Source organism: Mobula hypostoma, chromosome 1 (assembly GCF_963921235.1).
Source record: "Mobula hypostoma chromosome 1, sMobHyp1.1, whole genome shotgun sequence".
NCBI lineage: Eukaryota > Metazoa > Chordata > Chondrichthyes > Myliobatiformes > Myliobatidae > Mobula > Mobula hypostoma.
This window is the reverse complement of record NC_086097.1, coordinates 29,004,744-29,027,962: the sequence shown is the minus strand read 5'-3', so window position 1 is coordinate 29,027,962 and position 23,219 is coordinate 29,004,744. Positions and strand designations below refer to the sequence as shown.

The 23,219-nt window shown below is 45.7% G+C and overlaps 1 protein-coding gene across 1 annotated transcript in view; it reads right to left on the bottom strand.

The window, feature by feature from the left end:
- LOC134345108 (protein angel homolog 1-like) overlaps nucleotides 1-9,998 on the bottom strand; it is a 54,240-nt gene extending 44,242 nt beyond the window's left edge. Inside the window, exons 1-3 of the mRNA XM_063045281.1 lie at nucleotides 9,690-9,998; nucleotides 3,197-3,856; nucleotides 370-587 (exon numbers count right to left, since the gene is read on the bottom strand). Coding sequence (XP_062901351.1) covers nucleotides 370-587; nucleotides 3,197-3,856; nucleotides 9,690-9,753 — 942 coding nt within the window. The 5' untranslated portion in view covers nucleotides 9,754-9,998. The remainder of the gene's footprint in view (nucleotides 1-369; nucleotides 588-3,196; nucleotides 3,857-9,689) is intronic.
- Nucleotides 9,999-23,219: the final 13,221 nt, after the last annotated feature.

The window sequence follows — 23,219 nt, the reverse complement described above, 5'->3', positions numbered from 1 at the left end:
TGTTGATGTGGGAATGAGATGAAATTAAATTCCACCAGGAGATCCTGGCTGGTACAGTGGATACAGCAAAGGTGCTCAATGAAGCAATCCCTCAACCTATATCAAGGCTCTCCAATGTAGAGGAGATCACACCAGGAGCACTGGTTATAATAACTAACTCCAATGGATTCACATGTGGACAGTCTCTCCCAGAAGGACCATGTAGGGCCTTAAGCAGCCTAAGCATTGGAAGGTGGTATTAGGCTGGGTGGGTCTTTTGTGGTGAATAGGCTTCTTTAACATTGCAAATTTTCTAGGATTCTAGAGAGCATAAGAACTGTTGATCATTCAAGATGGTTAATGAGCATTGATTATTTCTGGTGTACTCACATCAGCATCCCAGGACTCAAACTCCTCCATAATATTCTGGAATCGAAATTCCCAGGTCAGAAACTCCGGCTGGCAGTGAGAGTAGAGACCTTTATTAGTCTCCAGAAGATCCTGTGATAGGATATTGTATGACATGATGGTGAACTCAAACAGGCTGCCTTTACTGGCTTCATCCGCACGCTGTTTCTTTAAAGGCTCCCACGTTCTGGTTAGTTGGCCTGGGAGAGAACCAAACCATCAGTGACCCCCAGACTCAGCAAAGGAACAGGAATAATTTACGCTGTCAATGGTTCTGAGAGTGCATTTTAATAAACACGTATCATAGCTGTTAGCTAACCGTAAGATTGGGGCTCTCCCTGTAATCGTGTGGGATTCCTCCTGGTGCTCTGGTTTCCTTCCCACATTCCTAAACCATACAGTAAAGGTTCATAACATTTACCTTTAATGTGGGCATGCTTTGTTGGTTCTGGAAGCATGGTGGCATTTGTAGGCTGCCCAGTATAATCCTCATTGATTTAATTTGATGCAAAAACAATGCTTTTCACTGAACGTTTCCATGTACAGTACATGTGACAAATAAAGCAAAATTTTCTTCTTTTCCTTTCTAAGTAAGGTCGATTCTCACCCCGCCACCCCCTGCCAAAGGCATAGAAAAGCTACAGACCAGGTGATTATCATCGTGGGCAGCACAAAGGTGCAGCTGATGGAGTCACTGCATCACAGCCCCAACAACCCAGCTTCAATCCTGAGCTTGGATGCTATCTGTTCCCCCTATGACTGCGTGAGGTTCATTTGGGTGAAAGGCGTAGAGGTTGGTATGTTTGTTACATGCTGCAGATTGCCCTTCGTGTGTAGGTGAGTGCTGGAATGTCAGAGGAATGCTGATGAGAATGTGACGGTCTGACCAGCATGGGACTCTTCAAAGGCCTGTCTCAGCTATCTGGCCAGAAATGAGGCCAGTCAAGAATACTGATACATTTAACAGATGCAAGACACACGGTGACTCCAAGCAGAGTTGGTTTATAAGGCAGTACTCTGTGAAGAATATATCCCTGGGATTAAAGATTAGCTTCATTTGTCACAGGCACATTAAACCATACAGTGAATTGTGTCATTTTGTGTCAAATCAAATCAGTGAGAATTGTGCTGGGGGCAGCCCACAAGCGTCACCATGCTTCCGGTAACAACAAAGTATGCCCACAAGTCACTAACCCTGACCCGTGGGATGTTGGAGCACCTGGAGGGAACCAACGTGGCCACAGGGGGAGCATACAAACTCCGCACAGTGGCGGGAATCAAATCCCAAACTGAGATCACTGGTGCTGTAAAGCAATTGCTACTCAGCTAACCACTTCCTAGGCATTCTGAGCCAATTATCGTTTAGACCGTAAGTGATAGGAGCAGAATTAATCATTTGGCCCATCAAGTCTGCTCTGCCACTCAATGATGGCTGATTTATTTTCCCTCTAAACCCCATTCTCCTGCCTTCTCTCCAAAACCTTTGGCACTCTGATTTTGATGGGGGGCACAAGACATACCTTTAATTGTAATTAAAAGCATATCTTCTATTCCCAGTCAGGAAAAATTCTCAACTCTTTGGATTCCAAGGTATTTTGAACCATGTAATAATTGAGCAATCAGCTTTCAAGTATCTGGTGAATTGCTGATCATGACATAATTTGAATTGTATTTACCTTATTTTCCATTGCAATGTCATTTATCTATCCCATGTTAAACTTCTTCTTGGGTTACAGCTCAAGTTTTGGCCCAAATTGAATACTGAATTTCCTTAGTATTCAGGAAGCTAAGGAAAATCAGGAGACTGTCATGGGAGCATGGTTATGGTTTACATTCCAGGGACTCCTTGATTGATCTCTGGATCTATCACAGGAAAGTAAAGATCTAGGAGCATATTCTTTAGGAGGTTAAGGGAGCTCAGCTTGTCACCGAGTGCTCTAACAAACTTCTACAGATAGACTGTTTGAAGTTTCCTGACTGGTTGTATCATAGTCTCCTATGGAAGTTTGAAGGCACAGGAATGTGAGAAGCTGCAGAGAGCAGTGGACTCAGCCCAATACATCTCTCCCCACCATCCGTAGTATCTACAGAAGGTGTTTTTTTTAAGAAGGCAATAGCTATCATAGATCCCCACCATCTGGGCCATGCCACCTTCTCACAGCTACCATCGGGCATGAGGTACAGAAGCCTGAAGTCCCACACCACCAGATTCAGGAACAGCTACTTCCCTTCAACCATTCATTGTTGAACAACACTAATACGCAATCTTAATGACTACAGTTTAGCAACACTAAGATCATTTTGCATTAAAATAGACTTTGTTTGTTCTAATTGTGCTCTTTCTTGTAAAAACTCTCTTTTTGAAGTTGTCTTTTTGTTTTTCTTGTGAACGTTGTCTATCCGATGCTATGTGCCTGTAATGCTGCAAATTTTTCACTGGACCTGTGCTTACCTGACAAAAACTTCAATTTGACTTAATTACTTACCAACGATAACGAGAAGATAAAGTAAAATACCAAATCACTGAAAACTCGAAGCCTACTTATTCAGCAACTAAGTATCTCAACATAAGCCATCTTTATACAGTCAGTGTCAGTATTGGGATTTAAACTCAAGCTATTTAATTAACAGAATCAACAAAACCATCAAATTGCAACACCATCTCATGGTGGGCTACGTGAGAGGGAAGGGTTAGATTGATCTTGGGATGAAGTTAATATGTCAGCAGAACATTTTGGACTGAAGGGTCTTTACTGTGCTATACTGTTCTATGTTCTATGAATTACCTTCGAACTATTGATCTTCTCACCTATGTTCATCAGAAGATCCCCTTCATTTTGGAACTGCCACAGTGTATTTGCTGATGCTTCATTCACACCTAATGCAGTGGACATGTGCCACATCGGGCTGCCACCAGGCTGGCTCATGCTGTGCGATGCCATCAACTGCCAATCAGTCGTGCCCACGTCCTGGTGGTCATACTGCTGAGGGTGGAACTGCCACCTAGTCGGAGGGGGTCGGAGGACCCTAACTGCACTCTGGGGAGATGCTGGCATCCAACCTGGGGTCTCCCTCTTTGCACCCTGTGGAAGGGAGGGTGGCCAGCTCACGGAGGTGTCTGGTGGAGATGTCCCCTGGTCCTCAGTGTTCCCCTGGTCTGCAGCAACTGGGCACGGATCCACCTGCGGGCCCACTGTTGGCCTGCTTCTCGCTTGCTGCCATGTCATGGCGGCTTCTTCTGCCTCCAGGATCTCTGTCAGAGAACGCTGGGGGACCTGATCAGCATCGGCACTTGTGCCCTTCTCCTCTACTGAAACTGGACTTGGCACGCCTAGCCAATCCTGGAGCAGAAGACTTTGGTCTTTGCTAAGTGGGAACCATGAAGCGGAACCACTGCCAGATACTTCATCAGTTTCCAAGCACGAATCCTCTGGACGTTCTTTCTCAGTGTCATCATCAACGTGGGGACCTGAGAAATAAATCATGCAAATGAACCTTTACATTTGTATAAGCACTTTTAAAAATTACTAATGGAAATTGAGTGCCAATACACAAGTAAACAGAAAAGACACATTAGTCACTGTAAGGAAGTATTTAAGGGAATTAAAAAAGTAAATTGGTGTGAGGGAAATTGAAAGAAAATATTTTCACCCAGAGGGCAATGTGTATTCAGAACTCATTCTCCAAATGAAAGCTGGAGGCATTAAAAATTCCACTGCTATACAAGACTACAAAGCAGAGTTCAGTAACACCCAAATGCCATTAAGTTTCAATGATTCCGTAAATTCCGATCATCAGAAAAATTTACCTCCTAATTTAAAAACTCTCCATCTTGCTCTTACAATGTTAAGTATTGTTTTTTTTTCAAAGATTTCCTAGCAAGCACACGTTTCACTACACTGTCTCTCACTGAGGTTTTCCCTGGACCACGCTATTAAAACTCCTTAGATCCCCCTCTTAAATAAGATCCTTCAAAAAGTCAAGGTTCATCTCAACCAAAGCACCCCTTCCTCATTACAGATTTCCTGACATCAAACTTAATAAGTAAAGGCTCCGACTGACATTACATCCAAGAACACATCTGATAGTGCAGTGATATCCCACCATGAAACAAGGCTGCCAAACAATCCTAATTCCAAACGTAAAGATCAGCTTTATTTGTCACAAGTATATGAAAACATACAGTGAAATGAGTTATTTTGTTTCAAATCAGATCAGCAAGGATTCTGTTGTGTCACCTGCAAGTGTTGCCATGCTTCCTGCACCAACATAGCGTTCCCACACCTCACCAACACTAACCATACGTGTATGTACTGGGAGGAAGCTGGAAACCCACACGGTCTCGGGGAGAACGTACAGACTTCTTACATGCAGCGGCAGGAATTGAAAAGCACTACAAAGTGATGCATTAACCACTACACTACAGTGTCGCCCTCCAGCCAAAGCTCTACAGACATAACACTTTCATCCTCTTAGTTTTCCACAAGTCCTTATAGTACAGTACAGCCCAGAAACAGGCCTTTCAGTCCACGGTGCGTGTTTACCATAATGCCAAATTAAACTAATCCAATCTGCTTGTACACAATCCAGATTCCTCCATTCCCTGCATATTTGTGTATCTATCTAAATGCCTTGTAAATGCCACCATCATGTCTTCCACTACCATCCCTGGCAATATATTCCAGGCTTCCAGCACTTGGTGTAACAAAATCTACCCTGTGATGTCCTCTGGTATTTGACATTTCCATCCTGGGAAAGATTCTATCTACCCCATCCATATCTCTTAGATTTATAAAGCTCTATCAGATCTTCCCTCAGCCTCTGACACTACAAAGGAAACAATGCAAATTTGTCTAACCTCTCCACATAACTCACACTCTCTAATCCAGACAGCATGCTGATGAACCTCTTCTGCACCCTCTCCAAAGCCTTTATATCCTTCCTCTAATGAGGTGGCCAGAACTGCACACTGTACTCCAAACGTGGCCTAACCAAAGTTTCATCCAGCTACAACATGACTTCCTGACTTGTGTACTCATTGTCCTGACAGATGAAGGCAAGCATACCATATGCCACCTTTACACATCAAAGTTGCTGGTGAACGCAGCAGGCCAGGCAGCATCTCTAGGAAGAGGTAACTTGTGTTGTCATGTTCACTGAGCTACAGACTTGCGCTCTGCACATCAGTGGTCCCAAGTGTCCTGCCTCTCACAGTATATTCTCCCCTTACATTTGAGCATTAAAAAGTTACACGAGCACACAAACTTAGGAGTAGCTCCTCAAGCCTACTCTGTCATTTAGTAAAATCAACCTGATCCATTAACTAATTGCAACTTCTTGTAAATATCTACATGAGCTGCTGCCTTAAGAAGCCAACATCTATAAATGATCCCTACCACCCGGGACATGGGCCATGCCATCTTCATGCAGCTGTAAACGGGCAGAAGGCATAGAAGCCCGAACTCCCACACAACCAGCTTCAAGAACAACAACCTTCCTTCAACCATTTAGTTCTTGAAACAACCTGCACAACCCTGATCCCTACCTCAGCGTAGAAACATTACAACAACTTTTTGTACAATAATGAACCTCCCGGTTTCTGATTTAAGACGGTGCTGGTGAAGCACAGCAATGACTTGCTGGCAGCAAAAACAACTATTAATTACTTTATTAATCACACCTTTTCTCAGAAACAAACACTACGATCAATAGCCTGTAACCTCCCTTTCAGCTGAACTTTTGAACCACCTGTAAGACCTGGCATATTTGCAGTATGAACTTAGGTCTCCAAAGTGTAGAATGGTTGCGGCGTAGCATGTGCGGGCCAAGTTGAGGCAGCCAGGCCTGGGCCTGGGCCCGAGAGTGGGAAACGAGCCAATGTTTGGCCATTGCTGGAGTGGACTTGGAGGTGATTTGAAATGGCAGAACTGAGGCAAGGTAGAGTCGAGGCAATGGCTCCCAGGCCCAAGAGCAAGGACCGAGCTGAGGTGACACCGATTTAAGCGCTAGACCAAATTGGAAAGTTCGGGTATGGGCTGAATCGAGGCGGCAGGTCTCAGAGCCAAGAGCCGAGAGCACATTGAAGCAGCGGGGTCCAGGTCCGAGAGCAAGGAACTGCTTGGCTGACTTAAGCACCGGGCCAGATTGGAAAGGGCAAGGAGTCAAGGCTGGCGGCAAGGGATGGGTCGGTTTTCAGCTTACTGCTCTGCAAGGTTTACTCACCTCTGCACTGAACTGAGGCTGTGGCCTGCAACTAACGGGCTCCTGGATTGTTTGCAATGATGGCTGTCTTTGTGGCTGTGGACTTACTTTTATGAATTTCAGGTCCAAATGTTATTTGCTCACTTTTATTGTTTGCACTATTTTTTTCCCTGCACATTTGGTGTTTGGTGGTCTTTTTTTCAATGCATTCTATTGGTTTTTTTTTGTTTTGTGGCTGCCTGTAAGGAGATGAATCTCAAAGTTGTATACAGTACACGTACTTTGATATTAAAAGTACTTCGAACTTTGATCTGAATGAGTTCTTTCTTGTTTTAAAAAAAGTATGATTTTATATTTCTTTTGCAGATACTGCTTTTCTGATACTATGTGCCTGCTGCAAGTTTTTTCATTTTACCTGTGCATACATATTCTTGTGCATATAACACTCCATATTTCTTCCATTCATCCTCTCACCCCTCACCTATGTCTACCCCTGCTATAAAAATGTTGACTGTCACTCCTTCCATCACCCTTAATGGAAGAGTTCCAAATAGCCTCAAGTGCGGAAAAAAATAGTTTATAGTTCCCCTCCATAGATGCTGCCTGACTTGCTCAGCTCCTCTAGCACTGGGTGTATTGCTTTGGATTTCCAGCATCACTTGTATATATTATTAGATTTGGATTAGATTAAATTCAACTTTATTATCATTGTGCTAAGTACAGATACAAAGCCAATGAAATGCAGTCAGCATCTGACCAGAAATGCAAAGAATACTGTTATTTACAAAATAACTGCAAATAAAAAGTGCTACAGCACGCAGATATCAAAGTACTGAGACAGTACAATATGGATGCAATATTGCTTAGCGCTGTGATGAGAGGTTCAGCAGGGTCACAGCCTCAGGGAAGAAGCTCTTCCTGTGCCTGCTGGTGCGGGAGCAGAGGCTCCTGTAGCACCTACCGGATGGGAGGAGAGTAAAAAGCCCATGCTTAGGGTGAGATGTCAAATTATCTTATATGTCATTATATACGGATGACCACATATGTTTGAACAGTGATCGAGATTTTCCTCCAAGGGAAAAAGGAAAATATCGTCTCCACATCCTCCCTTTCAGGATCATATATTTCAATCAAATCCTTTCTTGCAATCCTGATCTTGAGCAGCTAAGCCTCCAGCCTATCAAACATTTCCTCACAAGATTATGAGGGGTATCGACAAGGTAAACACAAGCAGGCTTTTCCATTGAGGTTAAGTGAGACTAGAACCTAATTTTAAGGTCATAGCTTAAGGGTGATAGGCGAAATGTTTAAAGGAAACCTGAGGGCGAACTTCTTCACTCAGAGGGTGGTGTGAATGTGGAACGAGCTGCCGGTGGAAGTGGTATATGCAGATTTGACTGCAACATTTAAGAGAAGTTTAGATAAGTACATGGATGGGAGGGCTATGGCCCAGGTACAGATTAATGGGACTAGGTAGAACTCAGCATGGATTAGATGAGTCGAAGGGCCTGTTTTTGTGCTGTAGTGCTCTATGACTCTTTATACATTCCAGGATTTAGTGCAGTAAAACATCTTGGAACTGCTTCCAACACATATACACACTTCCTTAAATAGGATCAAACTGAACAAAGTACTCAAGATATGTTCTTACCAGTACCTGAAGCAAGTATAACCTCTCTAACTTTGCAAATCTTCTGAATACAGTGGATAACATTCTGCAGGTTTTCCTACTTGCTTGCTGTACTGTACCTGCATTAGCACTTTGAACCCCCAATCTACCTTGTCACGGCCTTTGCACTCTTTACCTGCACTGCACTTTTTCCTGTAGCTACAGCTGTTCCTGCACGCTGTTTTTCATTTTGCTACCTCAATGTACTTACATAAGGAATGATCTTAAACACAGAAGCTGCAAATCTGAGCAATACACACAAAATGCTGGAGGAACTCAGCAAATCAATCTAAGGAGGAAATAACATACATCAAAGTTGCTGGTGAACGCAGCAGGCCAAGCAGCATCTATAGGAAGAGGCGCAGTCGACGTTTCAGGCCGAGACCCTTCGTCAGGACTAAATAGTTGACCTTTCAGGCTGAGACCCTTCATCAGGGGTCCTGATGAAGGGTCTCAGCCTGAAACACATTTCTCTCCATAGATGCTGCTTGACTTGCTGAGTTTCTCCAACATTTTGTGTATAGTATAGAGCATAATCCGAATGCATGGCACACAAACAAAAACGTTTCGCTGTATCTCTGTAATAAACCAATAGCAATTAAGTTGGTAAAATCGGCAAACTGGTAGATTTATTATTGTTACATGTACAGAGATACAGGGAAAAACATGCCATACATACAGATCATGGCATTCCAAAGTGCATTGAGGTAACACACAAGAAAACAGTATCAAAATGCAGAATAAGGTGCAGTACAGGTAGACAATAAGGAGCAATCCCAGACTGAGGTACACTGAGATCACTAATCCACCTTTTCATAAGAACATCTTTAATAAGAATGTCAATACTGTACATAACACTCCAGATGTGTTTTCACAAGTTAAAGTTTAACCTATCTACTTTTGCAGACATATCCCGATACAAACGATAACATTATCTACAGAATTCCTCGTGTTTACATTATTTTTTCCCATTACTTGGCAATTTCTCTCCATTTCTGCACCTTTTGTTAACTTCCGTGAAAAATAAGGGGGTTCGGGAGCGATAGGAGTGAGCTGGGTGAGGAAGTGAGGGGGGTGTGGGGTGAGGAGGGTGCGGGGGTAAGGATGAGGAGTGTGAGGAGGCAGGGCAGAGGATTTGAAAAGGTCGGGGGGGAAGGGGACCAAGGGAACCGGGAGATGGAAGGCGGGACGGTGACGGGGACGTAGTCGGTGATGGTGAAAGGAGTGGGGAGGGAGGGAGGGAGGGAGGGGATAAGATCCCGGGATACCCCGAGGCCAGGCCTCAACCCAAACGGCGCACGGGGCAACTGGCCCGGGCGGCCGAAAACAGAGCTGGAAGCGGAGAGAGTCACACCCAGCCGGAGTTGCCAGGTCCGTCAGCCACCCTCCCGCTCGCAGAGCGATCCCGGTCCCGGCCCCAGCCGCCACCCACCTGTGATCCGGCTGAGGAGAGTGGCGAGCGGCGCCAACACATAACACAGCAAGGAGCCCACCATGCCGCCGCACCGAGCATGCGCCGCGGCCGCCGCTTTGTTGGTCGACGCGACGGGCACGACGGTGTGATCCCGGAGGGGTGGGGGTGTGTGTGTGTGTGTGTGTGTGTGTGTGTGGCGGTGTGATCCCGGAGTTGTGTGTGTGTGTGTGTGTGTGTGGCGGTGTGATTCCGGAGTTGTGTTTGTGTGTGTGTGTGTGTGGTCGTGTGATCCCGGAGTTGTGTGTGTGTGTGTGGCGGTGTGATCCCGGAGTTGTGTTTGTGTGTGTGTGTGTGTGGTGGGGGTGATCCCGGAGTGCGGAGGGAGGGGCGAGCTCAGCAGTTTGGGAGGGGAGAGAGATCGCCGAGTGGAAGGACGGGCGATGCTGGAGCTGTACTAATTTGGGATATTTCCAGTGTGTGTGTGCGCGCGGGGGGGGGGGTGATTCCGGAGTTTGGGGGTGAACACGAGTTTGAGCGGGTGGGGGTAGGAGAGCTCCTGGAATTGGAGGGGGCACTCCTGGAGTTTGACCTGGGGGTGGGGGAAGAGAGATCCCGGAGTTGGAGGGAAGGGCAATTCCGAAGTGAAGCAGGTGTGTGGTGTCTCGGGGGTTCTCAGAATGGGGGAATCCTGGGTGATCCCGGGCGGGTGGTATCGACACGGCGCGGGGAACCACGGGACGAGGCAGTCCTAGTGCTTGGGCTTCCCGCTGCGAGATGTCCCGGGTTATCGTGGAGCGGAGTGTAGTATATAGAAATACCGAACCCAGAAATTCAATGATATGGTGTTTCCTTTTTCTTATTGCATGATACAAACTCCAAATTTCCCCAGAATAAATCATATTGGCATTTTGTTAATCGCAAGATTGTATCATATTCTGCAAGACACCAATTCAATTTGGAAGGGCTGCATATAGCCCCAGTAATAATAGGTGGGAACCGAATGATATCAAGTGTAACACGCACTTCTCAGAGTCTTTGTCTCTGTAACTAAATCCATTCTGATTAACCCGGCTCAATCTCTGCCTTTTTGAGAGCATGTCAATCCTGTCCTGAAGATTTTTTTTGTCTAGTAATTTCCAACTACATGATTTCCTGGCTTAGTCTTGCTGCTGTACCACATTTGGCACATCTCAAAGTCGAGTTTACTACCCGATGCAATGGAAAGCTTACTCGCAGCAGCGTCACAGGCAGAGAGCATCAGGGACACAACATTCACAAGAAAATTAGTCATAGGGCACCACAGCACAGGAATAGGCCCTTCAGCCCTTCTAGGCCATGCCAAACTATTCCCATCGGCCTGCACCTGGACCATAGTCCTCCATACCTCCTAAGTACTTATCCAAATTTCTCCAATGTTGAAATGGAACTGCATCCACCAATTCCACTGATAGCTTGATCCACACTTGCACCACCCTCATCATGTTCCCCTCAAACATTTCACCTTGCACCCTTAACCTATGACCTCTGATTCCAGTCTCACCCAACCTCAGTGGAAAAAGCATACTTGCAATTACCCTATCTACACCCCTCATAATGTTGTGTACCTTTATCAAATCTCCCCTCATTCTCCTACGCTCCAGGGAATGAAGTCCTAACCCAATTAATTCAGGTCCTCAAGTCTCAGCAACATCCTTATAACTTTTCTCTGTACACTTTCAACCATTCCTTTAGGTAGGTGACCAGAGTCGCACACAATACCAGGCCTCACCAATTCCTCCACGCTGCTAAGAATGCACCTTAAAAAGTCCACCCCATCTAATCCTTTCAGACTAAAACAATATTAGGGAAAGTGAATTCTTTACTGCTAAAACTCTATTCCTCTTACTCATCCCTGTGACTTCTCTACATTTTTATCTCCCACTGATTGTTAGGGGGCCTGTTATATAAACCCATCAAAGTGCTCCGTTTTATCCTAAAAACCCATTCAATTTTATTCAGAGACACAGCGCAAAACAGGCCCTTCTGGCACTATGAGCCACAGCGCCCAGCAGGACGATTAACCTAATAACCAGCACGCCTTTGGACTGCGGGAGCACCCGGAGGAAATCCACACAGTCACCGGGACAGCGTACAAACTTACAGGAGGTGCCAGAATTGAACTCTGAACTCTGAACTCCAAAGCCACAAGTTGCACCGGTGTCAGGCTAACCGCCGGGCTACTGTGGCGCCTTTATTACGCGAATAGGCATTTGAAAAGCCTTCTTAGACATCCTCCCTCATTTCTGTAGCGATGGTCTCTTCGAGCAATAATGTAATGCCCCCTCCTCTTTGACACCCCCACCCCATCGTGCCACAGAGTATAAACCCTGAAATGTTGAGTGACTAGTCCAGCCCTTCTAAACGTATCCCAATGATTGCAACAATTGCACATTTCCACCTAATGTTACCTGTCCTTATCTACATAAACAGGGACTCAAAGTGCCCTTGTGGAACAATCTCTGGAGAATTCAGAGCTTAGCACACTGCAGTCATGTTTACTTGAGCTTTAAAGAAGCTTGCCGACATCAGGTGAGCTCACGACGTACAAACAATTCCTGGAGTTCACAGACTGTGATGTAAGGACACTGTGTGCCGGACTGTTCACTCATCGGGTGGCAGTAACAAAGTCCAAAGTAAATTTATTACTGTAGTAGTAAACGCAACGCAGAGATTCAGTTTCTTTCAGCTATTCATAACAGAACAGAGAGATCAATGAAATACTACACAAACAAGGACGAACAAACGATCAATGTGCAAAAGACAAACTGTGCAAGTACAAAAAACACAAATAATTAATAACACTGAGAACGTGAGCTGTAGAGTCCTTGAAAACAGGTCCATAAGTCGTGGAATCAATTCAATGTTTTGGTGAGTGAAGTTATCCACTCTAGTTCACACCAAATTTCTTCAAACTCCGGATGAAATATAGTGAAGTCCAAAAAAATGTTGGTGAGTTAATTGGCTGTTGTAAATTGTCCCCGCAAGTGTCAGAAGCTGGGGGGAGTTGAGGGGAATGAAATGGGATTGATTTTGGGTTTAGTAAAAGTTGAGCTTATTGCTGTACAATGAAATATCTTACTTGCAACATATAGCGTCATACAAGCTGCGTCCACAAGAAAAACACAAACTAAATAATTTTTACAAAAAAAAACAATTAGAGCAAAAAACTAAGTCTATTTCAGTGCAAAGTGATCAAAGCGTAAATGGGTGGATGAGAGTTAGCACACACTCAGTGGGCTGAAGGGCCTTCTCTTTTGTGTTACCTGTGACTTTATATGGAAAATGAACATTCCAACCACACCAGCTGGATGGAGGAGATACAGACAGAGCCATCAATAAACCTGGATAATCATGGCAAATGCTTTTAGCTTCTGCCCAACACCATAATACAGTCAGTAAAGCTCTTGCTTACCTACCCCTTTGTATAACTCGGGCTTTTGAGTCCTGGCAACATTCTTGTGAAACTTTTTTTTTGCACTCTTTTTGGCTTATAGACAAGGTAACCTGAAGTGGAAGCAATGCACCAGGTGTGGACTCAGCAGCATTTTGACTAATGGATAGAGGTGTACAAGATGATAAGAGGTATAGAGAGAGTGGATAGTCAGACTTTCTCCCAAGGCAGAAATGTCTAACACAAGGGGGAGGGCATGACTTTAAAGTATTTGGGGGAAAAGTATAGGAGGAGTGTCAGAAGTAGGTTCCTGACTCAGAAGGAATGCCCTACCAAAGGTGGTGGTAGAGGCAGATACTGACAGCGATGTGTGGACTGCAGGAGGAATGGAGACAGGCTAACCCCTATTGACATTAATGGATCTGGGGTTGAGAGGGTGAAGTTCCTCGGCATACACATCACCAAGGATCTAATGTGGTTTGTACATTAAAAAAAAAGCTCTTTCACCTCAGACGGTTGAGGAAGTTTGATATGGGCCCCCAAATCCTAAGAACTTTCTACAGGGGCACAATTGGGAGCATCCTGACTGGCTGCATCACTGCCTGGTATGGGAACTGTATTTCCCTCAATCACAGCACTCTGCAGAGAGTGGTGCGAACAGCCCAGTGCATCTGTAGATGTGAACTTCCCACTATTCAGGACATTTACAAAGACAGGTGTGTAAAGAGGGCCTGAAGGATCATTGGGGACCCGAGTCACCCCAACCGCAAACTGTTCCAGCTGTCATTCTCCGGGAAATGGTACCGCAGCATAAAAGCCAGGACCAACAGGCTCCCGGACAGCTTCTTCACCAGGCCATCAGACTGATTAATTCATGCTGACACAATTGTGTTTCTATATTATATTAACTATCCTGTTGTACATAATATTTATTATAAATTGCACATTTAGATGGGAACATAACATAAAGATGGGAGGGAGGGAGATATTAAACAGTTCACCGAATTTTACTAAGAACTTTGTAGAACGAAAGGAAAATTAAACAATGCTAGGCCAACAGGACCACTAACTAAAACTCTCAAACTAAAGCAATTGCCGATATTGTGGTTCAGAAGCAGTAGCTTAATACTAAATTAATTCTGCTCCTTTACAGTATCAATTGGAGCTGCAGTCTTTTTCCCAGAACAAGGGCTAAGATAAGTAGGGAGTGCAGGAATTGCTGTGCTTTGATCATGACTCAACAAGTCAAGTCAAGTCACTTTTTATTGTCATTTCAACCATAACTGCTGGTACAGAACATATTAAACATGAGACAACTTTTTCCAGAACCATGGTGCTACATGAACAATACAAAAACTACATTAAACTACATAAGAAAAAACACAAAAACTACACTAGACTACAGACCTATCCAGGACTGCATAAAGTGCACAAAACAGTGCAGGCATTACAATAAATAATAATAAATAATAAACAAGACAATAGGCACAGTAGAGGGTATAGTAGGGTGGTGTCGAGCCAGGCTGTGGGTACTGAGGGGTCTGATGGCTTGGGGGAAGAAACTGTTACATAGTCTGGTCATGCGAGCCCGAATTCTTCGGTGCCTTTTTCCAGATGGCAGGAGGGAGAAGGGTTTATATGAGGGGTGCGTCGGGTCCTTCATAATGCTGTTTGCTTTGCAGATGCAGCGTGTGGTGTAAATGTCTGTAATGGCGGGAAGAGAGACCCCGATGATCTTCTCAGCTGACCTCACTATCCGCTGCAGGGTCTTGCGATCCGAGATGGTGCAATTTCCGAACCAGGCAACAAGATTGAATCAAAAGGAGGGGAATTAAATAGAACCACAGTGAAATACTAATTGTCTGGAACATGCAAACTCATGAGCATGATTGTTGATCCTGTTCAGCTGTCTGCTCGCAAGGGTGCCCAGACCCTGTGGCAGAGTCCATGATTGTAACCCTCCCAAGGTGCTACTATATACCCTCCCTGAATCCTCTGGAAGTCCAGGATGAAAGACTTGTCCAGGATATCATAAGCCAGAACCCAAGAATATTCCTCAGGGCCACCCAACGCACAAGATACTGGACTCTGTCCCACACCTGAGGAGATGTCAGCAAGTGCCACACAGTGTAGACCAGGGACCCATCCCCCACGTGGGGGGGGGTGACTGGAGCAAGGCAGGAGGTAGTCATCTGCTTGAGGTAGGAAACATGGAACACTGGATGGATCTTCATTGATGATGAAAGGTGCACATGAGACTGTTGATAGTCTCCACCAGGAATGGTCCCCACAAACCGTGGGGGTAACTTACGGCTTTCAACTTTCAAAGGAAGATCTCTGGATACCAGTTGACATTTCTCTCCCCCCACCCCCGGCTCAGGAGGCTTCACCTGTCAGTGGAGCCAATCAACCTGCCAGGCATATAGCGTTTCTGAGTGCATACCAGAGAAGCCCTGGCCCGTCTCCATGTGTGGTTGTAGCACTGGACCAAATGCTCTGGAGCAAGATCTCCCTTGTCAATATCTTGGTCAGGGAAGAATGGTGGCTGGAATGCCTTCTGGGATCAGAGGGGGAAAATGCAGGATGTCGAGAGTCGGGGGAGGTTGGATCACTCTGGGTGCCAAGCCGACTTGGAGAAGTCCTTCAGCAGTGCGATCTCGGCCCAGAGAGATTCATCGCGGCAGAGCCTGGGTCCTAATGCAAGGTACGATCCACTATTTGGGCGATTTAAACACTGACCCAGATAGACTGGGGGCTCCTCTCTCCGCGACACTGCCCCCAGCTTCTGTGCTTCATCTCTGAAAACTTCATGGTGATTTGTCCACCTAATATGATGAACTGAACACCGAAGCTTTGGGGCTATTCAGAGCTGCTCTGGGGATTTGGACCTGGGGTCACAATTTGGTTCAAAATGCTGCTGTTGTTGCTTGCTTCTATTGTTTACATGATTTGTTTTTTTTTTCTCTTTCTCTGCACATTGGGGGTTGGTCTAGATGTTTCTTTTTTAAAAACAACACACATAAAAGTTGCTGGTGAATGCAGCAGGCCAGGCAGCATCTATAGGAAGAGGTACAGACGACGTTTCGGGACGAAACCCTTCGTCAGATGTCCTGACGAAGGGTCTCGGCCTGAAACGTCGACTGTACCTTTACCTAGAGATGCGAAACGTCGACTGTACCTCTTCCTAGAGATGCTGCCTGGCCTGCTGCATTCACCAGCAACTTTTATGTGTGTTGCTTGAAATTCCAGCATCTGCAGAATTCCTCGTGTTTGTGTTTTTTTTAAAATTGGGCTCCTTGCTTTGTGGCTGCCTGTAATAAACAAATATCAAGGCAGTTTAACTTATATATTCTTTGGTAATAAATATACTTTGATATATGACAGTGGAGAATTACTGGCAGTTATTGTGGGCAATCTTTGCTGGAACCCATTGGGAGCTCCTGGGTGTCACAATCTCAGAGAACCTGTTCTGGACACATTATATAAATATAGTAGCCAAGAAAGCCTCTACTTCCTCAGGGGTCTTCTGAAATTCGGCATATCTTCAAAAACTTTGACAAACTTCTATAGATGGATGGTGGAAAGTGTATTGACTGGCTGCATTACACCCTAGTATGGGAACGCCAATGCTTTTGAGTGGAAAATCCTACAAAAGGTAGTAGATTTGGCCCAGTACATCACAGGTAAAGCCCTCCCAACCACTAAACACATCTACATAAAACATTTCCATCGAAGAGCAGCATCCATCAAAAATCCTTACCACCCAGGCCATGCTCTTTTCTCTCTGCTGCCATCCAGCAGAAGGTACAAGTGCCCCAGGATTCACACCACCAGGTTCAAGAATAGTTACTACACCTCAAATATCAGACTCTTGAACTAAAGAGGATAACTACACACATTCTATTTCCGGTGTTCATACAACCAATAATCTCACTTTAAAGACTCTTTATCTTGTTATTTCATGCTCTCGTTATTTATTGCTATTTATTTATATTTACATTTGCAGCTTCTTGTTCATTCATCCCATTTACTGTGACTGTTCTATAGATTTGCTGAGTATTCCCTCAGGAAAATGAATCTCAGGGTTGTATGTGGTGACATGTATGTACTTTAATAATAAGTTTTACTTTGAAATTTGTCTCCGGCTCCTGATCGGGAGTGAAAACCAGACGAGAGGCTGGCTGTGGCTCCCGAAAGAGAACAGAAAGTCTTCCAGAAATAGGGCATGTGCCGTGGTCCGCAGTCAGACACCATGCCCTGAGGGAAGCCGTGCAGCCTGCTCACGTGCTAAACCATGAGGGGAGCAGTTTCACAAGTCAACGGGATCCTGGGGAGAGCAATGAAGCGAGCAGCTTTGGAAAACCAGTCCATAACCACCAGGATGGTGGTGTTTCCACCAAGCTCGTTATGAAATCCACCGAGAGATGGGACCAGTGGGGGCGAGACACAGGCAGCAGGCAGAGCAGACCGGCAGGACATTGACATGATATCTTGTGCGCACAAGTGGGACAGGCAGAGGCAAACTCGTGGACATTCTGGGATATAGATATAGACAACCACCAAAGTCATCTCTTTATAAACTTCAGGGTCCATTGAATCTACAGATGGCCAGCCAGATGGGAAGAGTGACCCCACTCCAGCACTCTGGGGAGCACAATGGCAGGGACAAACAGCGGGTTAGAAAGTCCCCACCTGGGCCTGGATCTGAGTGTCGGGCAGCCCTCACCTCTGCCTCTATTCCCCGAGTCACCGGAGCAGCAATGCATGAGTGAGGAAGGATGGTCTCTGGACTGGCATCCTCAGTGATCTGAAACCTGTGGGAGAGATCACCGGCCTTCGTATTCTTGCAGCCCGAACGGGAGGTTAGGGTGAAAGTAAACTAGGTGAAGACAGAGCCCGACAAGCTTGACAGGAGTGGAGTGGAGTGGTACCATGAATGTAGGAGAGGCTCTTGTGATCTGTCCAAACCAGAATGGGGTGCTCTGCCCCCTCCAGCACGTGTTGCCATGCCTCCAGGGCTTCCTTGACAGCCAGAAATTCTCAGTTTAAAGCATAGTTCGGCAGAGATGGTGCTCGGTACTTGGTGTGGGAAGGCTGACCGGAGCTCGAAGCTTTCGGACGACTCAGAGTTGGACTGTGGTTGGGCATGGCAGGGAGAGTTTTCTTCCTTATCCCATCTGCGTGAGATGTGGGACTTTCAAGAGACTTTGAACTTTTTTTTACTGTGCCCATGGCCTGTTCTTCATCAAGTTATGACATTGTTGCACTGTCGTAACTACATGTTATAATTATGTGGTTTTTGTTAGTCTTTCAGTCTTAGTCTGTCCTGTGTTTCTATGATATCACACTGGAGGAATATTGTATCATTTCTTAATGCATGCATTACTAAATGACAATAAAAGAGGACTGCGTGTCCTCATAATCTAATCTAATCTGATAGTACACATGGCAGGAGTCAAGCAACTAGGGAAAAAAAAGCTCAGGGATGCAGCCGATTATCCACGGAAGAGCGCTGGGGGGGGACGGGCCCAACGTTGACATTTATGTATCAATCTCAATGACAAATGAACAGGATGGGTCTGGATGTTGCAGCTCCGGGCAGTGGTGAAGCATCGATTTAGTTGTGAGGATACTTCACTTGTCCAAAGGAATCCTGCAAAGGTCTTCTTGGTGAGTGCACTTCTGGGGGCCGTAATGGAACTGAAGTTTATGATGAAGCGGCGAGAGAGGTTTGCACACCCTGTGAGTTGCCTCACTTGTTTCACTGTGGAAAGTTTGGGCCACTCTGTGAGTGCCTGACCTTTACATGGGTTGAGGAGATAGCCCACTTCTCTGGCTTGGCATAAAGGTTGTTCTCAAGGGACCATTTGAGAATCCTCTGGACATGCTGAATGTGTTCCTGGTGAGAACAGGAATAGATAAGAACATTGTCCAAATACACAAAAACAAACTGATTCAACATGTCCTGGAACACATTGTTGAACAGGGCCTGAAAAACAGCTGGGGCGTTTGCCAGACCAAATGGCATCACAAGGTACCTATAACGGCCAATGGAAGTGCTGAATACTGTCTTCCACCCGTCCCCTTCTCGGATGCGAATCAGGCTGTAACCATTGCACTCGTCTACCTCGGAGAACATGGTTGCTCCTTGGAGATGTTCAGACGCTGAGGCAAGCAGGGAAGGAGGGGAGTGGTTCTTCACCATGATGTTGTTGAGGGGTCGATAATCAATGCAAGGACAGAACTTCTCATCTTTCTTGCTCACAAAGAAGCCCGCTCCTGCTGGTGAGGTTGATGGATGGATAATTCCCAAGACCAATACCTCATTCATGTATTCTTCCATGGCCACCATTTCATGACAAGAGAGGGAATAGAGATGGCCCCGAGGAGGACTAGTACTGGGTAAGAGGTCAATGCTGCAGTCGTATGGGTGGTGTGGAGGCAGGGAGGTGGCCTTCTTCTCACTAAAGACCTCAAGAAGGTCAGCATATTCAGCTGGAACACCAGAGAGGTCCACATTAGCAAATGGTACAGGAGGGGATACACTGACAAGGACTTGAGCTGGACTCACACAGGTAGAGAGGCATGCCAGTCCCTACTCTTGGAGTGCCATTAAGAACCAATCAATCAGTGGGTTGAGTCGAGATAACCAGGAAAGGCAAAATACCAGCAGCAGTTCAGGCGAATCAACAAGACGGAACGAGAGCTGTTGCCATGGTTGCCTTCTAGCACATGTTGGAGGGGTTGTGTGGAAAGGTGGATCTTGCCAGTGCCCAGAGGCTGACCATCCAGAGCCTTGGCATTGATGTTCTCTCTCTATTGCTGAGTTGGAACTTTCCATCTTTGAGCCAGAGAGCTATCCATGAGGTTCCCGGCTGCCCCAGAGTCAATAAATGCCTGAAGCTCGTGGGTCTGGGAGCCCCACGATAAGGACGTTGGGAGCATTACATGATTAGGGGAAGATGCTGGCATGGAGAATTGACCTGTCAGAACTCCTGCTGACAGGTTTTCTCTTTCACTGGGTACTTGGGACATGAAACCTGGGTGCTACAGAGATCACCCTGAGATAGATGTATGTACCCCACCTGCATGGCTTCTCTGCAGACTGTGCACTGGGTAACAAGGGAAGGGTGAAGACAGGCAGGGATCTAAAGAGTAGGAAGCTCAGGGCATTCCGTCTCAGGGGCACTCAGTTGCCCAGTTGTCATTAGTAACGGCCAGATTTATCAGGTCATCCGGGTTGTCCTGCTTGTCGTGCACGGTGATCTCATGCTGGACCCCTGTGCTCAGCCCGTGCTGGAAGGCAGTGATGAGGGGTCTCTCGTCCCACTCAGTCTCAACCGTAAGTGTGCTGAACTTTGCTGTTTAGTCCCTTGCTGCCCTTTTCTCTTGATGCAGGTCCAGGAGTCGGTGGGCAGCCTCCTGACCCTGTACTGGAAGATCAAACACTCTCTTGAACTCGACTGCAAATTGCTGGAAAGACTGGGGTGCAGTGGAGCCTTGTTCTCATAGAGCATTGAACAGGCTGAGTCGGGAGTCTGTCTAAGGGATTCACCATGTAAGCCAGGTTGCACGCATCATCACCAAACTGACCTGGCTGGACTCAGAAAGTCCGCTCACACTGGGTAATACATTTCCTACAGCCATTGGGGTCTCCAGAGTATCTGCCTGGTAGAGGAATACTCGGTTCTATCCTGGGCGCAGTCATGGGCATTAGTAGCTGAGGCAGGTGAGACTGTTAAAGGGAAGGAAGTGGGAGTGGGACTGTCCTGCAGTGCATCAGGGAGACCTGTAATGGCCGCCACCTGATTCCGGCTGTCTGGGGTGGAGTTGCTGTGGGTGCTGATATCCACTCTTTCTGTGTGGACTGAGCTAGCTGCTCTGAAAGTAATTGTCACACTATGAGAGGCATTTCTGCCATCCAGGTCTCCACTGACTTTAACTTCTGCTCCATGAACTTCGACTTAGGCTGGACTTACTGTTCTGTAAGTAGTTGTCACCTCTGCCAACACAGCCTCCAAGTGACGTTAACTTCTCTCCTACCTGACCAACAAACGTCCAGGCCTTGGTCAGCAGTTCTCTCTCCACTGGGTCCATTTTGGTGGTCAAGTCTTACTGACAGGGATGTGCTGTGATGGCCCAAGTCCAGAGGGAGGGACACTGAATACCATAAGACTACAAGATATTGGAACAGAATTTGGCCATTTGCCCCATGAAGTCTGCTCCACCAAATTTTCCTCTCAGACCCAAGCTCCAGCCTTCTTACCGTATCCTTTCATGCCCTGACCATTCAGGAATCTATCAACCTCTGCCTTAAATATACATAAAGACCTGGCCTCCACAGCTGCCTGTGGTAACAAATTCCACATATTCGCCACTCTCTGGCTAAAGAAATTACCCCTCATCTCCATTCTAAAAGGATGATCCTCTATTCTGAGGCTGTGTCCTCTGGTCTTAGATTCTCCCACCATAGGAATCAGCCTCTCCATATCCACTGTATCAAGCCCTTTCACCATTCGCTACGTTTCAATGAGGTCACCCCTCATTCTTCTGAATTCCAGCGAGTTCAGGCCCAGGGCCATCAAACACTCCTCATATGACAACCCATTCAATCTTGGAATTATTTTCGTGAATCTCCTTTGAACCCTCTCCAGTGTCAGCACATCCCTTCTAAGATAAGGGGACCAAACCTACCCACAATACCTTCAAGTGTCTCACCAGTGCTTTATAAAGTTTCAATATTACATCCCTGCTTTTATATTCTTGTCCCCTTGAAATGAATGTAGCATTGTATTTGCCTTACTCACCACAAACTCAGTCTACAAATTAACCTTTAGGGAATCCTGCACAAGGACTCCCAAGTCCCTTTACACCTCAGTTTTTTGTATTTTCTGTCCATTTAGAAAATAGTCAGCCCTTTTATTTCTTCTACCAAATCACATGATATACACTGTAGTCCATCAGCCATTTATTTGCCCATTCTCCTAATCTGTCCAAGTCCTTCTGTAGCCTCTCTACTTCTCAAAACTAACTGCCCCTCCACCTATCTTCATATCGTCTGCAAACATTGCAACAAAGCCCTCAATTCCATCATTCAAATCATTGACATACAGCATATATAAAAAAAATCAGTCCCAACACAGACCCCTGTGGAACACCACTAGACACCAGCAGCCAACCAGAAAAGGCTCCCTGTATTCCCACTCTTTGCCTCCTGCCGATCAGTCACTGCTTTATGCATGCTAGAATCTTCCCTGTAATACCATGGGCTTGTAGCTTGTTAAGCATCCTCATGTGTGGCACCTTGTCAAAAGCCTTCTGAAAATCTAGGTACACAACATCAACTGATTCGTCTTTGTCTAGCCTGCTTGTTACTTCTCCAAAGAATTCCAACAGATTTGTCAGGCAAGATTTTCCCTTGAGGAAACCATGCTGACTATGGCCTATTGTTAGAGTATTGAGCAACTTTACTAAGAAATATGCAGAACAAAAGGAAAAATAATAAATGATAGGCCAACTGGGCCATTAACTCAAACTAAAGCCAACACTGAAACTGCAGCTTGGAAACAGTAACTGAATACTAAATTAATCCCACTCCTTTACTGCAACAATCCTAGATGTAGTCTTCTTTCCTAGAACATGGATCAAAGTAAGCAGGGAGTGCAGCCGTTGTTGTGCTTTGGCCAAGATTCAACAAGACTGAAACAAAAGAAAAGGAGTTAAATAACCACAATGAAACACCAATTGACTGGAACGTGCTTCATTAAACTGCCTGCCTGCAAGGGCACCCAGACTCGTACATTATGTGATCATAAGGAACACTTAATAGACGCCTAGAGAAGCACATGGATGAAAGAAAAGTGGAGAGAAGGGTTAGATTGATCTTAGAGAAAGTTAATGGGTGGGTACAACATTCTGGGTCAAAGGCCTGTACTGCACTGTACTCTGTACTGAGCAGAAGGGGAGACATTGTTTGCAAGATCTAAAAGGGACCACATGAACGCATATTCTGTTGGAAAAAAGCATTCCTAAATGATAGTCCTCGGTGAATTCAATTAGTATTCCCGCGGTCCATCAGTAGCAGAGTGCCTCAGTACAGTTAGCCCAGATCGTCCTCA